The sequence below is a fragment of the Trichosurus vulpecula genome, chromosome 2 (assembly GCF_011100635.1).
Source record: "Trichosurus vulpecula isolate mTriVul1 chromosome 2, mTriVul1.pri, whole genome shotgun sequence".
NCBI lineage: Eukaryota > Metazoa > Chordata > Mammalia > Diprotodontia > Phalangeridae > Trichosurus > Trichosurus vulpecula.
The window spans coordinates 211,386,383-211,410,540 of record NC_050574.1 but is presented as its reverse complement, the minus strand read 5'-3'; the positions used below and the strand labels follow the sequence as shown (position 1 = coordinate 211,410,540).

Here is a 24,158-nt window from a genome sequence, read left to right as displayed (position 1 = left end):
CGAGAGGAGGGCCTTTGAGTGGACTTGGGTTTAGAATGGAGCTCAGTTTACCGGACTCACCTCTAGGAAGGAAAGTTTGGGACTGAGGGAGGTAGGTGGCTGGGGAGGTAGGACCTAGGGAGGACAGAACACAGTGCTTCTCCTGTCTGTACCTTTTCTCTCTTCTCCACCCCCAAAACCAGGAATTTCTGGGACGGGATAGGCAGCGGACCCACCTCCTCTTTCTCCTCCCTTTCCAAGCTGGAGAGGGTAGGGCGGGGAAAAAAGTTTATGACCTTATAGTACCCTAGTACTGAGTTGGTGGGGGCGGAGAGAGAGGCGTGGATCTCCTCCTTCATCAATCTGCCCGAGGGTGTGGGTAAGAGGGGTGTCTGGATTGAAGGTTTAGGGAAGGGAAGACGAGGAGTAGGAGTGGGGAGAGGGGCGAAGAGGGAGGAGAAAAAGCAGAAGGGAGTTGTGCGCCTTCTCCCGCTGTTCCGTGCGAGGCTTGCCTCCCCGCTCTTCTGGAAGTGTTTTCCAGTTGTGGCTCAGCTAGGGTATAGCAAGGGGAGGGAGGTGGCGGTACGATGTTGGGGGAGCGGAGTTACCAGTGGTTGGCGTTGCCACCATTGCTGTCCCTGCTGCTGCTGCTGTTACAGGGGCAATGTTATAGCTGCCTCGATGACCCCTTACCGCTGACAGAGGAGCGGGTCAGCCAGTTGCTGGGTAAGTGCTGTCAAATAGCTCAGGATGGTAATCCGACACCTCTCAATGTCGCGGGGGTGGGGGCGTGGGGAGGCCCGAATTGAAGAAAGATAGGGGAAGGGAGTGTAGTAAGGAAGAAGCTTAGGAAGGGCCTTGGCCACCCTATTTTGAGAGAAAGGAAAAAAATTTCTTGCTACTGGGTGTCACATTGGGTGGAGGGATTGGGTAGATGTGCGCACTGATGCGCCCTCATCCTGCTCCGCCCCTCCCCTTCTCTCCAAGCAGCGGAGGAGACACTTGGCTTGTTTAGAAAAAGTTTTGCTTGGCTCCTTCTAAGGACTGACGCTGATCTGATAGCTCCTAGATGAAATCAGAGCTTCACTTTTGGGTGTGAGCTTTGGAAGAAGCAATTGGGGAACAAATTCAGAGTTTGGGTTTGGAGAAAGAGGAACTTACATCCTGTTTTAGGTAAAAAAAAAAAATGAAGTGACTAATTTTATTGGGGAATCTTATCTCTGTTCCTCGTGTGCCACCAACTCGATGTGTGACCTTAGGCAAGTCACATATCTGTGCCTCTTTTTTTTGTCATTTGTAAAATGAGGAGCCTAAATCACATTATCTCTAAAGTCCCTTCTTTCCTGCTTTACAATCTGTGAAACCTATGAAATCTAAGTGACTATAAAGATGTGGCAGTTCACGCCCACCGGCATGTAGATATGAAGTAAGTCAATCTTGCATTGCTGTTTCTTGGAAATCAAACTTTCTCTTCATCTGTTTTGCTTCTCCCACTGCAAGAACTAGACTTCGAACAAAATCCCTCGGGCAGGGCAGCTATTTCAGATGCCTGATTTCTTCCTAGATTAACTCTGCCGGCTTCCCTCTCCTGCACCTCATCTATTTCTCTCACTGCTCTTATTCAAACACCGTGGCTTTCCTTAATAAGTGTAGCCATCCCAGCATACTCTCATATGTTTCTTTTCCTGGGTTTAGGTTAATAAGAGGAATCCCACAACTGCCTAAATCTGTTCATTTTAGATGCCTTTGATAAGATGGGGTTGGACTGTAGTGCGTTGCATCTGGTCAGGGAGACTATCCAAAAATAGTGGCTTTGCCTCTTGCTAATTATATAACTGGGCAAATAAATCCATAATCAACAAGCATTTCCTAGGGGCTTTGCTCTGGAGTGCTAAGCTCTGGAGATACAATAAAGGAGTGAAAACATTGTCTGCCCTCAAGGAGCATACATTTGGACAATAATTATTAGCTAGCATTTTTAAGGTTTTTAAGGTTTGCAAAGTACCTTACAAATCATCTCATTTGATCCTCTTAAGATCCTGTGAGATAAGGCTTATTGTTATACCCATTTTACCGTAAAGGAAACGGAGGCTGAAAGAGATTAAGCAATTTGCCCAGATCTTACAACTGAGGTGGGATTTGAACTTCAGCTCTTCCTGACTCCAAGTCTGCTCATCTATGCACCTAACCACCTTCTACTGGAGGAGATGTGTACATAAACAGTCACATATAAATTACACACAGAGTAGGTAGAAGTAACCCTAAAAGGTTTGGTAAGCCACACTGCTTGTACTAGACTTAGTGTCTTAATTTGTATAATGAAGGTTCCTTCCAGCTCTAAATTTATGGTCCTTTGAATAAGCATAACCTGCCGAAATTCCTTAATGAGTTCATGAAAACAGGATGCTAAGCAAAATGATGTTTGAGAAGGAAGGGAATTCCTTAGGAGCAATGTTATAGAGATCTGCAAAACCAGTTTTTTTAAAACCAAACTTATGACTTCATCAGTTTATGTCAACTCTTGGTAAAGAGGTAAGGAACCTCTTCTACTAACACAACTGGCATCTCCTCTGCAACTTATGGTATCTGAGTGTTGACAGAGGACACTGGTTAGGTTAAGTGACTAGCTTAAGGATATATAGCGTGTGTGTGTGTGTGTGTGTGTGTGTGTGTGTGTGTGTGTGTGTATAAAGAGAGACGTGTTAACCAGGCCCTTCTGACTCTAAAGTCAGCCCTCCATTCATTACGTCATGATGAATAAATGAAAGGAAAGAAGGAAGAAAAGATGAATGAAAGAAAGGATGGAAGAAAGGAAAGAAGAAAGGAGGAAAGAAATGAATGAAGGAAGAAAGGAAGAGAAAGAAAGCATTTATTTAGTGATTACTATGTGCTAAGCACTGGTGATACCCACAGAAAAAGTGAGATAGCCCCTGTACCCTGGGAGCTCACACTCTCATTGGGGGAGATAACACATAAATGAAAGTTTATCTTGGGGAAGATAGAAAACCCCACAAGTCCTAGGAGTTCTGCAGCTGAATGGATGACAAAGCTCAAGGTTCTTTTCCTTAGGTTACATGAGTAAGAATGATGGTCATGTTAAGGGACTACAAGATGTAGAAATAGAACAGATAATATGGCCTGGAGGGGACCTTAGAGGTAATAGCAGGGTAGATGGTAAGCCTAATGGTCTTCTGTCTCACCTGAAGGAATGGAGTTAGTGACTCCCATTTCACCCAAGCAGCCCCACCTGGGCAACAGATAGACCAGGGAGGTGGGTAAAAAGTGATAGCAACAGGATAGGCCATTCAGAGGCCTTCTTACTCTGAACATTTGCATACATAGGGTATCCCAAACCTCTTAGTAAAATCTCTCCATTGGACTTCTAGAAAGTCTTCACTAATGCTTCCAAGGTCAGAGTAGTCATGGAAGTAGCATTACATAACATGCAATATACTGTCCTATATCAAATTGGTCAGTCACAGAAAAACATGTTAAGTGGCTTTAAATCCATGACACTATGTAAAAGTTAACCCAGAATGGATAGCCTAGTCCTTTCTCACTAGGAGTTTAAAATGTAATACTCATTCCTTCTTTAGTCATTTAGATTTTTTTTTAAATGTGTCATTTGTTCAAAGTTTTCAGTAGCCTAAACAGGATACACACAGAGCCAGCAGGACATAAGGTTAAAGGTTGGCAGTCAGGGTTATGCAAAGAAACTGAAAGTCTGTGGTTCTGACACTTTAAACCTTTTTTTTATTATCAACTAATTAATACTCCCTCCTCTTTTTTTCTGACTGGACCATCTGCTTTCAATGAGAAAGCTCTACCAGGACAAATCTGCAACTACTTGACGACTTATAGTCTTACTTTCCTGAGAGGTTAAATGATTTATTCCCATAGGGTCATATAGGCAATATGTGTCAGAGGTAAGACTTAAATCCCAGTCTTGCTGACTCTTAGGCCTGTTCTCTATCTACCACCACAAAATCACCAAATTTGAGAGTGGATGAAAACCCCAAAGGCCAATAGGCTCATGAACAAAAGCAATGCTCTCTATAACATAACCTGCAAGTGGTTGCCCAGCTTCTGCTCAAAGGCCACTTCTGGAGAAAGCCCATTCTACATTAGAACAGTTCTAATTTGAAGATGTTTTTCCTGATGTCAAGCCTAAATTTTCCCCTTTGCAACTTGTACCTATCGTTTTTTTTTCTCCTCTGGGGCCAAATAAAATATGTCTAATTATTATTCCACATGACAGCCTTCAGATGTTTGAACATGCCTATCTCATTCTCCCCAGGTCTGATCTTCTCCATGGTAAATAAATATTCCCAGTTCCTTTAATTGATTCTCATATGGCTTGGGCTCAAGATCATTGGCCATATTTGTTGCCATTCTCTGGATACTCTCCAGTCTATCCATTCCTTGTTAAACTGGTGTCCAGAACTGAACATGGTACTTCAGATGAGGTCTGATGAGGGTAGAGTATGGTGGGACTCTACCCTCTTGTTCCTGGATGTGCCCTGCTTCTCTAAATGTAGCCCAAGACTGCATTGGACTTTTTTGGCTGCCACATCACACTACTGACTCGTCTTAAACTTGGGGTCCACTAAAACCCACAGATCTTCTTTAGACAAACTGTCAAGTAATCATGTCTACCCTGTCTTGTATTTTTTTATCCGGTTGTAAAGCTTTACTATTCAATATCCTATTATTTCCATTACTATTGAATTTTGTATTATTAGCTTTAGCACACTACTCAAGCCTCTCAGTGTCTTTTTACATCCTGATTGTCATCTACTGGATTAGCTATTACTTCTGGTTTTGTGTCATCTACAAATCCGATGAGCACGCCATCTCTTCCCTTACCCACAACATTGTTAACAATGTAAAACAACTGAAGGCCAAACATAGACCCTTAGTGTATTCCTCTGGAGATCTCCTACCATGCTGAGATTAAATCATTAACAACTACTGTTTGAGTCACCCATGGTTGTACTAGAGCCAACTATAAGGGAGTAATTGGGGGAGGGTACCTAGGGGAAAAGGGCAGAGTAGAACCAATTGTTAAATTGCCAGTGTGAGTATTTACACCTTGGAAATCAGCAATCCCCACAAATCAGGGCTTGATTTATTGTTTTGTTGATTCTCTAGATTTGAGAAAATGCTCATAATGTAAGTTAAACTTAAAAGTGTGAAATGTCTGTTTTTTGTGGGGGAGATGATTATTAAATATTTACCAACATACCGCAGAATGATCCAACCAGCTCAGACTCTATCCCACTATATTATCACCTGGTCTACCTCCCTCTATCTTCTCCACAAGAAAAGTATGATTTTTTTTATCAGAAGCTTTGCTAAAATCTAGGTAAACTACATCTTTATCTTTCCCCTAGTTAGTAACCCTATCTAGAATGGAAATAAGATTATTCAAGCATGATATGTTCTTTTTCTTTTTGGAGTGGGCCAGGCAGCGCAATTGGGATTAAGTGACTTGCCCAAAGTCACACAGCTAGTAAGTGTGTCAAGTGTCTGAGGCCGGATTTGAACTCAGGTCCTCCTGACTCCATGGCCAGTGCTCTACTCAGTGAGCCACCCAGCTGCCCAGCATGATATGTTCTTGATAGAGTTATGCTGACTTTTTGTTAGCAGGACTTCATTTTGTAGATGTTCACTAGACATCTCTTTAATGATCTGATCTAGAATTTTCTGAGGAATCAGAGTCAAGATTGTTGGACTATAGTTTGTAGACTCAATTCACGTTAAAAAAAAATCAGGACATTTGATCTTCAAAATTAGCAAGGATTGGCAAGCTATGGCCAAAAATAATATAACAACTGATTTCATCATCAGAATGTGTTCTTTCTTTTTAACACAAGGGACAGCTGGAACTCTACTTCCCCCTATACACATACACACACACCCACATGCACAAGCACATGCACACACAGATACATGCACACACAAACACACATGCATACACACACAAATAGTTTATTCCTACAGGCATGTTCATCCTACATTTATAGATCGTCCCTTGCTTCAAATAGCTGCTGCAGTGAACTATGGTCTTGAGGCAGCAAATTTGCTACAATACAACACAGTTTCGCTTGGTGCAGGGAGCTTAAAGTCCGAGACTTTGATTGTCCATTGATGGTCAATCCCTGGAAAACTGAAACACATTACCCAAGCTTGCAAAATCTGATTCATAAACCAGAATTTCAGTTTGTTAATTTACAATTCTACAGCTACCTGTTTGACCTTGGGCATCTAACTTAATCTCTCCGGGTGACTCTATCACTATATATAAAATGAGAAGGTTGAACTAGATAGTTTCTAAGCTGGCTTCCAGGTCATAATCTATGATGCTATTATTGAAAGGTTAGAATACTATGCTATATGGTGGGAAAAGGAAGAAAATATAAAATAGAACTGATCCTTGTCCTACCGAAGCTAGGTAAGATACAACCATAAATAATTGTAGTAGGTGGTATTATACATTGAAGACATTAGGTGCCAAACAAAGTACTCTGTGTGGAGACTCTGAAAAGAAAGATTGTTATCAACAGGGAATCAGTGAGGGCTCCATTGAAAAAGAGCTTTTCAGTTGAGCTTTGGAGTTAGGTTGGAATTTAGCAGAGGAAAGCAGGGTGTTTCACTCATAGGGAGTAGTATAAAAAAGTTATAGAGGCTGAAAGAACAACGTCCTTTGGAGGAACAAGGAGTAGTTCACTTTGGCTGGAGTGTATTGCTTATTAAGGAGAGCAATGAGTAATACAACTGGTAAAATCATATCAGATTGTGGCTAACAAAGGAGTTTGAAGTTTACTTGTTGGGTAATAGGGCCATACTGAAACAGATTTCTGAGCACGGGGGTGGCTTGATTAGATCTCTGTGCAATAAAGTTTATTTTGAAGCTGCGTATTTTTATTATGTGAAGTTCTCTTTTGCTTTTAAGTATATAATAAATTCAACATGTAACTTTCAAAGCTATCCTCTTTGCTTCATCTTTAGTCAGAAGCTCTACTTCCTTTCCTCTTAAGTCTTTGGAGTCTATCTTCTGACCTCATCATTCAACTGGAACTGCTCTGTTCAAAGTTGCTAATAGTCTCTTCATTGCCAAATCTAATGACTTTCTCCCAACCCTCATCCTTCGTGACCTTCCTGTAGCCTTTGACACTATTAGTCACCCTCTTCTCCTTAATGCTCTCTTCCCTTAGCTTTCCAGGATCACTCCTTCTCAGACTTTTTTACTGGCTCCTTATCTAGGTCTTGTTCACTAACTGTAGACATTCTCCAATGATCTGTCCTGGGCCTTCTTTTTCTTCTCTCTCTATGCTGCTTCACTATGATGCTTCTCATCATTTCTCATAGCTTTAATTATCTTCTGGAGAGATGATTTTCAGCTCTACTTTCCTATCTAGCCTTCTTCTCTCTCCTGATCTCCATTCTCATGTCTCCCATTGCCTTTTGGACATCTCAAACTAAAAGACTGACAGGCATTTCAAATTCATATGTCTAAAACTTAACTTTCCTCCCAACTCAATCTTTCCTCCTAATCCTTCTCTCTCCCTTGTCATCTTTCCCATGTTCTTCATATATTTATAGATAGTTTCTTACTGGCCCTAGTGAAGAGTGAAAAAACCCCAAGGAACCAGGGTTTGAATCTCAGCTTTGCTTCCTAACAGTGGTATGACATTGGGCAAGTCATTTGACTTTCCTGTGACTTGGATGATTTCTGATCGTCCTTTCAACTATAAAATACTGTGGTCCAATAATTCTGGGAATTTGGAGATCATTGATAACCATTGAGAGAGCAGTTTCACTTGAGAAATAATAATAAGTAATAATATTTAGTACCTACTGTGTGCTAGACTCTGTTAAAACACTTTATAGATATCTCATTTGATCCTCAACAACCCTGGTGGTTTTATAGTTGAAGGTACTGAGGCAAACAGAGGTTAAGTGACTTGCTCAAGGACACAGCTAGTGAGGATCTGAGGCTGATTTGAAATCAGGTATCCCTGACTTTAGGCGCAGTACTCTATCCACTGTCCACCTAGCTGCCTCAAGAAGCAAGTTCATTTTTTAATGATTTTTTATTTCACATTTTTTAGTTTTCAGCATTGATTTCCACAAGATTTTGAGTTACAAATTTTCTCCCCATTTCTACACTCCGCCCCCACTCCAAGATGGCAGGTATTCTGATTACCCCATTCCCCAGTCAGCCCTCCTTTCTATCACCCCCCCTTCCCCTGCGCCCCATCCCTTTTCCCCTTACTTTCTTGTAGGGCAAGATAGATTTCTATGCCCCATTGCCTGTATATCTTATATCCCCATTGCATGCAAAAAAACCATTTTTTTAGCATCTGCTTTTAAAACTTTGAGTTCCAAATTCTCTCCCCTCTTCCCTCACCACCCACTCTCCCTAAGAAGGCAAGCAGTTCAACACAGGCCATACATGTATCATTATGTAAAACACTAGCATAAATAGTCATGCTGTCAAATACTGACTATATTTCCCTCCCTCCTATCCTGTCCCCCTTTATTCAATTTTCTCCCTTGACCCTGCCCCTTTTCAAAAGTGTTTGCTTTTGATTAATTTTTCCTCCTATCTGCCCTCCCTCCTATTGTCCTCCTTTTTTATCCCCTTCCCACTACTTACATGTGGGGTAAGATACCCAATTGAGTGTGTATGTTATTCCCTCCTCAAGTCAAATCCAATGAGAGCAAGATTCATTCTCCCTCACCTGCCCCCTCTTCCCTTCCAATGAACTGCCTTTTCTTGCCACTTTTATGTGAGATAATTTACCCCATTCTATCTCTCCCTTTCTCCCTCTCTCAATATATTCCTCTCTCATCCCTTAATTTGATTTTTTTTTTAGATATCATCCCTTCATATTCAACTCATCCTGTGCCCTCTGTCTATGTATATATATATTCCCTTCAACTACTCTAATACTGAGAAAGGTCTCATGAATTATACACATCATCTTTCCATGTAGGAATGTAAGCAAAACATTTCAACTTTAGTAAGTCCCTTATGATTTCTCTTTTTTTGTTTACCTTTTCATGCTTCTCTTGATTCTTGTGTTTGAAAGTCAAATTTTCTATTCAGCTCTGGTCTCTTTTCACTGAGAAAGCTTTAAAGTCCTCTATTTTATTGAAAATCCATATTTTGCCTTGGAACATTATACTCAGTTTTACTGGGTAGGTGATTCTTGGTTTCAATCCCAACTCCTTTGACCTCTGGAATATCATATTCTAAGCCTTTCAATCCCTTAATGTAGAAGCTGCTAGATCTTGGGTTATTCTGGTTGTGTTTCCATAATACTCAAATTGTTTCTTTCTGGCTGCCTGCAGTATTTTCTCCTTGACCTAGGAATTCTGGAATTTGACAACAATATTCCTAGGAGTTTTCTTTTTGGGATCTTTTTCAAGAGGCGATCAGTGGATTCTTTCAATTTCTATTTTACCCTCTGGCTCTAGAATATCATGGCAATTTTCCTTGATAATTTCTTGAAAGATGGTGTCTAGGCTCTTTTTTTGATCATGGCTTTCAGGTAATCCAATAATTTTTAAATTATCTCTCCTGGATCTATTTTCCAGGTCAGTGGTTTTTCCAATGAGGTATTTCACGTTGTCTTCCATTTTTTCATTCCTTTGGTTCTGTTTTATAATATCTTGGTTTCTCATAAAGTCACTAGCTTCCACTTGCTCCAATCTAATTTTTAAGGTAGTATTTTCTTCAAGGGTCTTTTGGACCTCCTTTTCCATTTGGCTAATTCTGCCTTTCAAGGCATTCTTCTCCTCATTGGCTTTTTGGAGCTCTTTTGCCATTTGAGTTAGTCTATTTTTAAGGTGTTATTTTCTTCAGCATTTTTTGGGTCTCCTTTAGCAAGTCATTGATTTGTTTTTCATGATTTTCTTGCATGACTCTCATTTCTCTTCCCAATTTTTCCTCTACTTCTCTAACTTACTTTTCCAAATCCTTTTTGAGCTCTTCCATGGCCTGAGACCAATTCATATTTTTCTTGGAGGCTTTTGATGTAGGCTCTTTGACTTTGTTGACTTCTTCTGGCTGTATGTTTTGGTCTTCTTTGTCACCAAAGAAAGATTCCAAAGTCTGAGTCTGAATCTGGGTGCATTTTTGCTGCCTGTTCATGTTCCCAGCCAACCACTTGACCCTTGAGCTTTTTGTCAAGGTATGACTGCTTATGGAGTAGCATGTACTTTGTCCCAGGTTTTAGGGGCCTTGTGCTGCTGTTTTCAGAGCTACTTCTACACAGCAAGCTCTGCCACACCAGCACTTCTCCTCCCCCAAGAACCACCAACCTGGACCACAACTCAGATCCAAGCAGGCTCTGCACTCCCACTCTGATCTGCAGCTTAATTCCTCCCGCCAAGTGGGCCTGGGACCAGAAGCAACCACAGCAGAGCTGCACTACTTCTGCAGCCCCGGGCCTGGCACCCACTGTGAACTCCTTCCACTCCATTCTAGCAATTCTACCCAATAACCTTCTCTGTTGTCTTTGGCATTTATGGGTTGAGAAGTCTTATGACTGCCACAGCTCAATGATTCAGGGCCCTACCACCTGTTCTGCCCGGCTCCTGGTCTGATTGGTCCTGGCACAGCCCAGGCTGGGCTGTGCTCTACTCCGCTCCCAGCTCCGTGTGATAGACCCTTCCCCACACCCATCCAAGCTGTCCTGGGCCGGAGCCCTGCTTCCCTCTGCTATTTCATGGGTTCCGCAGCTCTAGAATTTGTTCAGAGCCATTTTTTACAGGTATTTGGAGGGACCTGGGGGAGAGATTAAGCAAGTCCCTACTTTCCAGCTGCCATCTTGGCTCTGCCCCCAAGTTATTTTTTTTTAATATCATTTTTAATTTATGGATAAAACAAGCATTTCTATAACAGTACAATAAAAAGATGATTGCATGTGAAACTGCAAATCTACTATACACAACTTGCTGTTCCTTTCAAATATACAACAAAATTATTGTGTAAATGTCTTTTTCTTAAGCACTGTGTTAAGCTCTGAGAATTCAAAGATACTCTGGGAAAAGCAGTAGCTCCTTTTGGTCTCTCTACAATGCCTCTGTCCCTACTGCCTCTTAAACCAGTAGAAGTGAATATATTGATAATTCAAAAGAAAGTCCCGATGATAATAATTACTGATAAACTTTTTTACGGAAATGATCTATGTATACTCTCGAACACTATGTGTATTACTATGTTGTTGTCTTTCTTTATTGTTCAGTCGTGTCCTACTTTTCATGACCTCATTTTGGGGTTTTCTTGGCTAAGTTACTGGAGTAGTTTGCCATTTCCATCTCCACTTTATTTTACAGATAAAGAAACTGAGGCAAACAGGGTTAAGTGACTTGCCCAGGGCCACACAGCTAGTAAGTGTCTGAGGCCAGCTTTGAATTCAGGAAGATGAGTGTTCCTAATTCCAAGCCCAGTGATCTATCCATTGTGCCACCTAGCTGCCATACTTCTGTGTTACTTAGTCCCAGTTAGTATGAATAATGAATCCTATTAAATGGTTGTATTATTTGAAGTTGTAATTATATGTAATTATATATAAATTATGATAGTTGGTTCTAGCCCAACGGAAATATGCAATGAAAATTTTGAATATTATCACTTCACAAGATATATTATTTGCATTAATTGGCCCCTAGCTGAGATTTGGAACTTGAGTAAAAATGATCAGTCCTATGCTATTGAATGACCTCCCTTCCATTGTGACCAGAGAATCCATTTGGACATCTCTTTAAGTTCTCTCATCTCAGTAACCTCCCCACTTCTCTTCTACTTCCTACTTTCCTTACCCCAATTCTCATAGCTGGTGCTTTGCCTCTCTGTTCAGTGGGTTTCAACAGCTTTTCTAATTAGTTATTGGTATTTCCCTGTAAATTCCATCTCTTTATCCTTAGTTGGTTTAGTAACTGTTGCTTGAATGATGGAAGCACCAACCTAATGACTTGGAACACAAAAGCTGTTTGCTCTGGACTTTAGCATCTTGACTAATATCAGATTTCCTGAGAAGTTTCTTTTTGTTTGCATGTCAATATTGGGTACATCTTCCTGTAAATGTGCAGAAATAAAATAGTTGATAAGATGTATAAAGACTTTAAATTGTTTTTTAAATCAATGTCTTTTGTTTTAACATCAATTTTTCCTGGATATAGGCCTCCCACCATCAGAAATGAATACTGTCTTGCAACAAAGGCAAATGGTTGAGAAAAGAACACCCATATGGTGATCACATTTCACAATATAGGCAACATCCCATCCCTGAAGTCTGCCGTTTCTCTGCTAAGAATAGGGAAATAGTTTTCATTATCAATTCTCCAAAATCAAGATTGTTTATCATTATTTTTCAAATTTAGGCTCCTTTTTGGGGTTGTTTTTTTTTCACTTACATAATTGTAGTTATTTTACATATTTTTCTGCTTATTTTACTCTGCATCAGTTGTTCCATATCTTCACATGTTTCCCTGAATGCCTCATATTGATAATCACTGAAATCACAATAACATTTAATTACATTTGTGTGCCACAGTTTGTTCAGCCGTTAGGGTTAGAGTTAGTTAGGGTTACTAGGCACCCACTCCATTCCAAGTTCTTTTTTATTTAATATTTTATTTTTCCCCAATTACATGTAAAAACAATATTTCACATTCATTTTTAAAACATTTTCGAGTTCCACATTCTCTTCCTCTGTCCTTCTGCTCCTCTTCCCCTTATTGAGAAGGCAAGAAATTTGATATAGGTTTTACATACACAGTCATCCAAAACACATTTCCATGTTAGTCATGTTGTAAAAGAAAACACAGATTTAAAAAAAAACACAAGAAAAATAAAGAAGCAGTATGTTTCAATATGCATTCAGACCCTATCAGTTCTTTCTCTGGAGATAGAAGCATTTTTCATCATAAGTCCTTCAGAATTGTCTTGGATCTTTGTGTTGCTGAGAAGAGCTAAGTCATTCATAGTTGATCATCATACAATATTGCTGTTACTATATATAAATTGTAGTGCCAATGCAATACCCATAGCAGCTATGGCTGCTATGAATATGCTGGTATAGTTCTGAATTGCGAAATGTAACAGACTCTCTTCATTGAAGATGAAGCCAAAACATTTATTCAAACACCAGAAAGCCAAATCCATAATAGCAGCAAAGAAATCTATACACATTATCCATGCAGAGAGCACCAACATCCCCAGGCCTTCCCTCTATTAGGGCCTTCCCACAAATGAACACCCTCAAGCAAAATCACTCCCCCTCTCACTCACACTAGCTGTTGCTCTGTGTCTCTCTCTCTCCCAGCTCTGACTGCTCTCACTTCCTCTCAGTTCTGTTCCGTGCTGTCCTGCTCCACCCATTCAGTAAGCTCTTCCCACTACAGGCTCATGTAACTCAGGCTTCCATATGACTCAAACAGGTCACATGGGCCTATTAATGGATGGGAAGATCTTCAAATTGTCTTAACATTACAACAACATCCTCCTGATTCTGCTTATTTCACTTTGTATCCATTAATGTCTTTCCAGGTTTTTCTGCCAACATCCTGCTTGTCATTTCTTATAATACAGCAGTATTCCATCACAATCAAATACAACAATTTGTTCAGCCATTCCCCATGATGGTCATCCCCTCAATTTCCAATTCTTTGCGACCACATAAAGAGGTGCTATAAATATTTCTGTACATATAGGTCCTTTTTATTTTTGTTTTTTATTTCTTTAGGATATAGACCTAGTATTGGTATTGCTTGGTCAAAGAGTACACATAGTTTTATAGCCCTTTGGGCATAGTTCCAAATTTCTCTACAGAATACTTAAATTTTACCAACACTGCATGAGTGTCTCAATTTTCCCACATCCCCTCCAATATTTGTCATTTTCCTTTTCTGTCATGTTAGCCAATCTGTTACATGTGGGGTGGTAGACCAGGGTTATTTCAATTTGCATTTCTCCAATCAATAGTGATTTAGAGCATTTTTTTCATAACTGTAGATAGCTTTGATTACTTCATCTGAAAAATGCCTGTTCACATCCTTTATCCACTTATCAACTGAGGAATTGGTCTTATTTCTTTAAATTTGACTCAGTTCTCTACATATTTGAGAAATGAAATTTTTATCAGAGAAACTTGCTGTACATTTTCCCCCACAGTTATCATTGCTATGTATTTTCCTCCATCCTGTCTCCCTCCTATTTATCCTACTTTCACTCTTCTTTCTTTCTGTCCATTCTCAAAAGTGTTTTGCTTCTGACTTTTCCTCCCCCAATCTACCCTCCCTTCTATCAGCCATTCCCCTTTCTCTTATCCCCTTCCCCTCATACTTTCCTGGAGGGTAAGATAGATCTCTATACCCAACTGAGTGTAACTTATTCCCTCTTTAAGCTAATTCCAAGGAGAGTAATGTTCACACACTGCCCCCCCTCACCCCTCCCATCTTCCCCTCCACTGTAAAAGCTCTTTTGCACCTCTTTTACGCCAGATAATTTGCACCATTTTACTTCTTCCTCTCCCCTTCTCTTAATGTATTCTATTTTTTCACCCTTTAATTTTATTTTTTTAGATAATCATCTCATCATATTCATCTCATACCCAATCCCTCTGTCAATGTATACCCCTTCTAACTGCCCTAATAATGAGAAAGTTTTTAGGAGTTACAAGTATCATCTTCCCATATAGGAATGTAAACAGTTTAACCTTATTAAAGTCCTTTATGATTTCCCTTTCCTGTTTACCTTTTTATTCTTCCTTTGGGTCTTATATTTGAAAATCAAATTTTCTATTCAGCTCTGATCTTTTCATCAGGTCTGTGCTCTCATCTGTGAACAACCATAAGTGCTCTTTTGCATCCAGAAACTGTGACCAGGGTCCCAGCTCCCCTGCAGCTGTAAAGTTCTAGTGTTCTAGTGCTCCTCCTTGCCCTGGGACTGAGACTCAGGATTGTGACCCAGATCTGAGTATGGGTAATGCAACAGAGTCCTGCCCCCAGTGCCAGCAGAGCAACCCCTGTAATCTCCTTCTGACCAATGGTCCAACCCTCTTACTACCTGAAGGTCCCAAAACCCCCACTGTCTCTACTGATTCAGTTACCCCCAAGGCCTACTGCTGGCTTGCTGAGGTGTGGCCTGCACTGGACTGTGCTCTATTCTCACCTTGGTGCAACAAACCTTTTCTGCTGACCTTCTAAGTTGTCTGGGGCTGGAAAATTGTTTCACCTTGTCCTTTTGTGGGTTCTGCCACTCTAGAATTTGTTTGGGGAAATTATTTAAAGTTGTTTGAGGGGTTTGGGGAAAAGCTCAGGCAAGTCCCTGCCTTTTCTCCACCATCTTGCCTCCCCAAATTCTTTACGACCAGAAAATGTATCACTACAAATACTTTGGTGTTTGTTAATTCTTCCTCTAGGAAGACTTTTTTGATTGCCTCTCTGCCTCTGTTCACTATACACACCAAAATATGGAGAATGGATTGAAAGTTGGCCACAATGATATAAAATACTATCATTTCTAAAAGAGACAGGCATACTTATCAACCACTTTTCTAAAGCCACTTAGGAAAATAATTTATTAAACTGCCATAAAACCATAGTTGTATGATTTCTACAGCTATAAATAAGGACACAAAAGACAAAAAGAAGAGAGATCAAAGTGCTTAGATCAATTTAAAAGAATGGGAAATAGAGCTGAATTGTTGATGATCCTATAAGTTAAGAGTTGGAAATGACTTTAGAGATTATTTTAATCCAGGTCTTTCATTTTACAACTGTGCTGCAGCCCAAGACAAAAAGGAGTTACCTAGATCTCTTCCTCTTTATTTTTTAAAATTTATTTTATTTTATATTGGCGGCAATCTGTGTTAAGTAACTTGCTTAGGGTCACACAGCCAATAAGTGTCTGGAGCCAGATTTGAATTCAGGTCCTCCTGACTCCAGGACCAGTGCTCTCTCTATCCACGATAGCACCAAGCTGCCCCAATCTCTTCCTTTTTAGACAAACCAGCTAACCGAAAGTGGAGGAGGGAAAAAGACCTTGCTAGACTTCTAAATCAGACAGCATGAACTTCTTCCTTTCTGATAACACAGTGGTGAAGCTACTGGTGTATGTACGGGTTTATGTGGAGCGTGGAATATGTGTGCTCATGTGTACTTACATAGTACCAGGAAATACTTTACATTTTTATAGGATTCCTATGTTTCTATTTTTTTTCTGACACATTAAGGGAGCAGGAGTGAGTAGAAAAAAATATTTTAAATGATTGAAGCTTTTCTATATTGTCCAAGAAATTATTATTTTCCTCCATTTATGCATAATATTTTTATTGCTGCCTCAAACAAATTTTAATAGGACATTTCAGTACAGTTTTCCAGTAAGATGGAAATAATTCAAAATACCAGCTATTAGAAAGTAATAACAGAATAACAGGGAAAAATTGTTTTTATGGGAGAGGAATGGGGAGAAATTCCCTAGTAATGTAACCAAGCACAGGGGAAAGAGAAAGGATTTAATAAATAAAATAAAGTTGATGACAGTGAAACATGGAAAGAATTGCAAATAAATATAATGTGGGTATTAAATTATTTTATATTCCTTCTTGGCTATTAAAATTCCTAAGAGAAAAATCATAAGATTGTCATATGTTTTGCAGTGACCTCGTATTAAGAGTTAGCTAGATGGCACAGTGGATAAAAGTGCTGAACTTGGAGTTGGGAAAACCTGAGTTCAAATCCTACCTCAGACACTTATCAGCTGTGTGTCCCTGGCCAAGTCACTTAAACTTCAGTCTGCCTGAGTTTCCCAAAAATTAAAATGGGGGAAATACTAGCATCTACTTCCCAGGGTTGTTGTAGGTGTCAAAGAGGGTGACATTTATACAGCACTTTGTAACACTATATATAAATGCGTGCTATTATTGTTATTAAATACAATCTCCTGTTAGTCACTTAAGCTCTTCACAACCTGCCTCCAATCTAACTTTATTATTATTACTCTCCTTCATATAATCTATGGTCCAGCCAAACTACCCATCCTGCTATTCCTCACACCCAGCATTCTATCTTCTACCTTCATGGCTTTATGTGGGCCATACCTCATACCCCTCCCTCCTCACTTGCCTCTTAGAATTCTTAATTTTCTGCAATGCTTAGCTCAGTGTGAGGTCTTTCCTGGTCCTCCAACCAATTGCTAGAGGCTTCCTACCCTCCAAAACTACATTATATTTATTTATTTGTGTGTATATACATGTATATATGTATGCATGTATACATATTTCTTCACCACAAAATGTGAGCTCCTTTGAGAACAGGGTCTTCATATCCCCATCACCTAGCATTGTGCCTGGAATGACTGTATTAGGTGGTTAATAAATACTTGTTTGTCTGATCGACCACAGAAAAGTTAGTTCTTGCTCCTGCTCTTCGAAACTCTGCATTAAGCCTTTGTCAGAAGTAGCTGGAAGGGACTGCCTAATTTTGTGTTTTTTTTTTTTCCTTAATGAAGGCAAAATAATCCCAGCAAATTTGCTCTAGTTAGGGCATGCATGACACACAGCAGCTTATAGGCATTAGATGTCATCCCTTTCAGAGAATGTTGTTGTTTGCCCTTCATTCTCAAACAGGACTATGACACGGGGGATGTGATGCCATGACATGCAAGTGAATTGGATTAAGTGAGGGAGGGCTGCACAAAGTCACCAAGCTCACTTTTTCCTCTGGAGCCATCTGGGTCCAGTGGTGAGATACAGAACAGGAGGACTGGATGCAGAGAATGTTAGAGCTGGAAGGGGCCTTGGAAATCATGTAGGCCAAGCCTTTCACTGTCTGGTTGAAGGAACTGAGGACCAGGGAAGTGAAGTGACTTGCTAAGTTAGTGGCATGGCTGGGGCTAGAGCCCACATATTCCAATTTCCAGTACATTGTTCTTTTCTGCTCATCTGGTCGGAAGTATTCATAATCAAAGAAACAAGCCTTAGAACCATAGTCTCTCTCCCCTCTCTCTTCTCTTCTTTCTTATCTTTCTCATCTTTCTTCTCTCTCCTCCTCTTCTCTTCTCTTCTCTCTCATTTCTTGACTCCTCTTTTGTTTCTCTCCCACCTCCTCTCTCTCTCCCTCGTCTCTCTCTCCCCGCTCTCTCCCTCTCCCTTCCTCCCTATCCCTCCTTCGTTCTTGTTTGGCAGATTTTTTGCCATATTTTTATTCTTCTTCAGAAGAGGAAGAATGGGGAACTACATTAAAGCTGTCATCTAAAATACTTTCTGTTTTGATTAAAAAACCACCATATGCTTAACTAAATGTAATTAAAAATAAAATTAGTGTATACTCAAAGCAATGAAGATGGACAGTTTTTTCAGCTCAGCTTTTTAATTTTGCTTTGAAGAATGACAGAGAAATCATTTCCTGCATTTTTGGATGATCCAACTTTGGAACCATTTCCTCTTGGGCACTAAAGTGAAAGGGCTTTGTGAGGGAATTTTAATATCTGTCAGCTGTGTCTTATTTTGCATTGTTGTAACTTGCTGCTGCTAATAAGATGCTCCAGAGAATGAGATGTTACATCTCAGTGTAGTCCTGGAGAAGAAAAACGAAGCAAGGTACTGTAAACAGCCTTTTTCCCCCTTCACACAAACAGTAACAGCCAGTATTTTCGAGTTCAGTCATTGCCAAGTGATGAAGGGGAAGTGGTTAAAGGCTAAGGAAAGAAAAATGTTTTCAATTCAAAGTTAATCAGTGAGGCACAAAGGTACATAAAGAACCTTCCTTAGAAAAGAGAGAGGAGCTTGTATTAATTACCATACACATGTGGGCCAGAAGTAGGACAGGGAGTGTTATAAGGCTATGGATAATTAGTTAAAATAGGAAGTTACAATACTTCCCCGGTAGCCTTACCCCGGGTGAGCCCCTTCTCTCCCCTGACTCTCTCTGCTTCCTGCATTGGTAATGGCCTCTCTAGAAGCCTGATATTAGAATCTTCTATTTGTCTTCTGGTAGGAGGCCTTGTGAACTAAGACACAGATCTCTTTTCCTTAATTGTATTTAGCTTTAAAAAATTATTCAGGTGCTATCTTCTGCACGAAGTCTTTCTTGATCTCTTCCCCACCCCCAGCAACTATCCTCCTCCAGCTCAAAACTACCTTATATAAGGGGGGAAAGGATTTATTTTCTTCCTTTTTCCCCCATCAGTCCTCCCTGCCACCCCATTAAGGATGGGTACTGAGGTGCTAGCAAGGTGTTAACATCCAATGAATCCTCTACAAGTATAAATACCTTTCTCTGATTTAATGGGAATGGACATGGATCAATCCCATTGGTAGACATCTTAAACTCATTATGTCCAAAACAAAACTCATTATCTTTTCCCCTAACCACACCCCTATATTGAATCCCTCAGGCTCACAACCTAGGTATCATCCTTAATTCCTATCTCTATCTTCCCCTTTCCCCCATATCCAATCTGTTGCCAACACCTGTGGATTTTACCTTTGCTACATTTCTTAACATACCCTCTTCCATCCTCTGATATTGCCACCGCACTGGTACAGTCCCTCATCGCCTTACACTTTGAACAGCCTCCTGGTGGGTCTGCCTGCCTCAAGTCTCTCCCCACTCCAATCTACTCTCCATTCACTCACAAAAAAAAATGATTTTCCTAAAGGACAGGTCTGACCATGTCACGATCCTACTCAATAAACTCCAGTGCCTCCCTTTTGTCTCCAGGATCAAATACAAAATCCTCTCTTTGATATTCAAAAGCCTTTTATAACCTAAATCCTCTTTACCTTTCCAGTCTTCTTACACCTTAATCTCCATCAGGTAATCTTTAGTCCATTGACACACTGGCTTCCTGGCTGTTCCTCCAATAAGGCACTCCATCTCTCAGCTCCAGGCATTTTCTCTGGTTGTCTGCCTACTTGGAATATTCTCATTCCTTATCTCCTGCTGGCTTCCTTCAAATTCTAACCAAAATCCCAGCTTCCACAGGAAGACTTTGCAAACCCCCTTAATTCTAGTGCTTTTCCTCTTTTAATGATTTCCTATTTTCCCCATATATAGCTTGTTTGTACATATTTTTTTGCTTCTTGTCTCTTTCATTAGATTTTGAGCTCTTTGAGGACAGGAACAGTCTTTTGCCTGTTTTTGTATCCCCAGTACTCTGTGGGTGCTTAATAAAAGTTTATTTACTGACTGAAAATTGGCCACAGTGGTATTCATTTTATATGGAAAACCAGGCTTCGATAAAGCCCTTCAGGAGTCAAATGGAGCTTCTTGGCTGTGCCTTTAAACCCAAATACACTGGCTCTCACTGATTAGCCAATAAGAGGTCCCAGTACAAGTCTCACTTGCTCATTTTCTGGGTTTTGCTGGCTGAGAGTGAGTGTCAATATCAATAGTTTCTATTCTGGGCGGAAACTCTGATGGTCTCCTTCCAGATTGATTCTTTTGTGAAGGCAAACTAGGCCATTTTTGGCCTCAATTCTTACCTAGCCTTTAGCTACTGAATGGGTGTTGCCTCAAACTAGAACCTGGAAAAGACCTTAGCTTAAAAAGGGCAAGGTCTCTCACTGCATCCAGGCCATTGCCAGCCATCCTGACCTCTATCTTGCCACTGGACTCCAGTAACTCTGGAGGAGAGTGAGACTGATGACTTTGCACAGCCCTGCCTCACTTAAATCCAATTCATTTTCAAGTCAAGATGTCATTCGTCCTCTTCCAGAAGGATGGGACAAACAACGACAAGGTGGATAGTACAGAGAAGTCCCAGAGGTGCTCTTCATGCTTCCAGTTGACCAGATGTGACTTAGCATTTGGGCACCTGGTATGGAATATCTGCTCATATTTTGTACAACCTACACATATTTTTGTACATCCTTGTATAGCTACATTTTCCCACATTATAATGTGAGCTCCATATGTACAAGGACAGGTTTATTTTTGTATATCAAGTGCTTAAGGCAGTGCTGGCACATAGTAGGTGCTTTATAAATGATTGAGAACTGATTGATCAGTTGTCACGTCTGCTGCTTGTCCTGGAGCATATTGCCTTGGTTTCTAGAATTAGCAGCTTTGGGAAGCATAACAAACAGGCAGGATGGCACGGTAGATCTTGCTTTGGAATCAGGAAAACATGATTTCAAATTTGGCCTCTGACACATACAAACTGTAGGACTAAACAAAGTCACCAAATGTTTTAGTAACTCCAGGCAATGTGTTAAGACCATGAGCTAATGGTCAACATGGAGAGGAAGTTTCCATAGCAGAGTCATGGCAAAGCTAAGATTTTTTTAAATGAAAATCATAGTAAATAAGACCTAACCAAACTCGTCTGGCTTTGGAAAACTCTTGAGTTTGAGATATATTGGCAGAATCCGGAGACATTGTGCCAGGAGATCTGGGAGCATGGAATTTTTGTTGTTCAGTCATTTCAGTCATCTTCATGACTGCATTTGAGATTTTCTTGACAGACATATTGGAGTAGCTTGTCATTTCCTTCTCCAGGTCATTTTATAGATGAGAAAACTGAGGCAAAGAGGGTTAAATGACTTGCCCAGGTAACATAGTAAGTGGCTGAGGCCAGATTTGAACTCAAGAAGAGTCTTCCTGACTCCAGGCTCTGCCCTCTATCCACTGGACCATCTAGCTGCCCCAGGAGCATAGACTACCTCCCTATATGATAGGAATTTGGGAGCAACATAAGTTTTGGGGTTCTCTCCCACTGAAAAACTGATGCATGTAATAAGTATGCATAATTTCATATCTAATATCTTAGGGTGAGAAACATCTCTGGCACTGAAAAATTCTCATAGAGCCTCTATTCCTCTCCCATAGAACACAGTGGACCTGTAACACAGTTTGGTAAAAGGATGTCATTCCTAAGCGGGTGAAAAGGAGGGAATAGAACAGTAAGCTGGAAGTAGGCTGAAAGTCAAGAGGACAGAGACTGAAAGGATTTATTGGCTCCGTGTAGGGTTGGTTAACAAGGCCAGACTAAAAAAATCAAAACAAAATGAAACAAAACTAGAGCACCATTGGATTGCTTCAGGTTCCCTCACTTGGTCACAGGAGGAAAGGGATTGTGTAGCTCTTGGACTCTGGAGGTGTGATCAAGGGAGATTATAAAGAAAAGAAAATAACAGTCTGAGAACACACAAAAGGTTTCAGAAGAGGAATCTTAGAAGGCCTGGAGTGTTGGAGATAATACCAGTTCCTGAAGTGTGGGAGGGAAAAGGGAACTCAGAGGCAAGGATGATACAAGGATGGATAAGTTAAAGGGAGATTTCAAGCAAAAGAGATACAGAAAAGGAGAAGGCCTGTGTATTATATGGACAGAAGCATTTGAGTTATAGTTTAACAAAAGTAAATTGGTAGGAAATCATGAACTTTACTTTTTGGAGTTAAAGGAATTAGAACTCCCTGATCCAAAAGACATATTCTAAACCAGAGGTATCAGCCTTGCAATTCCCAAGTGGTCTGAATCAGATTAAAATGTCATTGGAAAATGGTTAGCAAAATGTTTTTTTTAAAGTACAGTACAACGTAAATAGGGCACCTTGGGGGGTACAATGGATAGAGAAGTAGGCCTGAGTCTGGAAGACCTGAGTTCAAATCCAGCTTCAGACACTTACTAACTGTGGTACCTTGGGCAAATCATTTGATCTTGTTTGCCGCAGTTTCCTCATCTATAAAATGAGCTGGAGAAGGAAATGGCAAACCACTCCGATATCTTTGCCAAGAAAACCCCTAATGGGGTCATGAAGAGTCAGACATGACTAAAGTTACTGAATAACAACAACAATAACATAGATAAAGTTACTTTTTCTCCAAGTTCTCCAAATTGCTATGTGTCCCATAAGGATCCATTTCTGTTTGAGTTTGACACCATTGTTCTGAACTATAGATGGATCAGATCAAAATGCTAAAATTGAAGTGCCAAGTCCAGACAGTCTGGGTTAGTTTTTCTATCATGCTTGTCCTTTTTAAAGAGATGCAGTAGTTAATTCATCTGAGTATTACATATAGGGAACCAAACATGTACCTGGGTTCAAATCTTCCATCTGCCTCCCGATAACTATGTGATTTTGCAGAAGTTTATAATCTCTCTTGTATTGAGTTTTCTCTCCTGTAAAATGAAAACCTTAAGATCATGAAATTGAAGTGTTGGTCAGAATTTCTGACTTCCATTGCCTTATTCTTGATCTTCCACCCAGATCTCCTCTTTCTAATTCTACTCCCATGGCACTCTTGTGCAGTAAACAGCACTAGCCTGGATGAGTTAGTGAGTGCCCCCTCCTAAAAAACAAACCAACAAGATTATATTCTCTCCGCTGCCTACAGTATCAGTTTCCTGTAATGTTTGGTCCACTAGTAAATCCTTCAGGACTTGAAAATGCTAGGGTTTCAAAAGCCTTCTGTTAAATACTTCTAGGACCATTAAAACATTAAGCTTTATCAACTAACCCCTTATCTGTATTGACTTCACTTGGGTAATTGCTAGTGGAGAAAGTCTCTTATAGAAAAGTACCTGAAGGTCTCCCCCCACCACCCAGAGGAGAAGAAAAATGACTTAAAAAAAATAGAGCCTCAGATATACATGTGGATTTTTAATCTCATCATCTGGGTATTCCTTTCCACAGGGTAGAGCACAAACCATCAGTATCCATCCATTTTATCTCTGTCATCCATTTATTCCCATAAGATTGCTACAAAGGGTCAACTCAATTTGCTGGGAGTCTTCCTTGCTTTCTCTTTTTGTCAGAAAGGTACCAATGAAGCATATAGGCTAGCCATAATTATCCCTTGAATATCTTCATTTTTGCTCATACTTCTTTGATAACAACCTTTATTCCATTTCTTCATAATACATATTTATGTATACATATATGGATATATATATATAGACATAGAGATACATAGATACATGTAGATATGTACATAATCAGGTGTATATACATGTGTATATACACAGAAACATATTGATATATAGATATGTATAGATACATATAGATATATGCATATAGATATATATAGATACACATAGCCATGTTTCTATATATGTGTATATATATGTGTGTGTGTATATATAGGCATCGATCTGTGTTTATGTATCTGTAGGTATGTACGTATGCATGTATATGACACAAGCTGCAAATAATGTTAGA

General features: G+C 40.0%; 1 protein-coding gene across 3 annotated transcripts in view; it reads left to right on the top strand.

Annotated features, from left to right (window-relative positions):
- The first annotated feature begins 426 nt into the window (after positions 1-426).
- The window catches only part of PLA2R1 (phospholipase A2 receptor 1), a 164,296-nt gene continuing 140,564 nt past the window's right edge, over positions 427-24,158 (top strand). For all 3 annotated transcript variants that reach the window (XM_036744379.1, XM_036744380.1, XM_036744381.1), the window contains exon 1: positions 427-705. In XM_036744379.1, the coding sequence (XP_036600274.1) occupies positions 567-705 (139 nt within the window). In that variant the 5' untranslated portion in view covers positions 427-566. The remainder of the gene's footprint in view (positions 706-24,158) is intronic.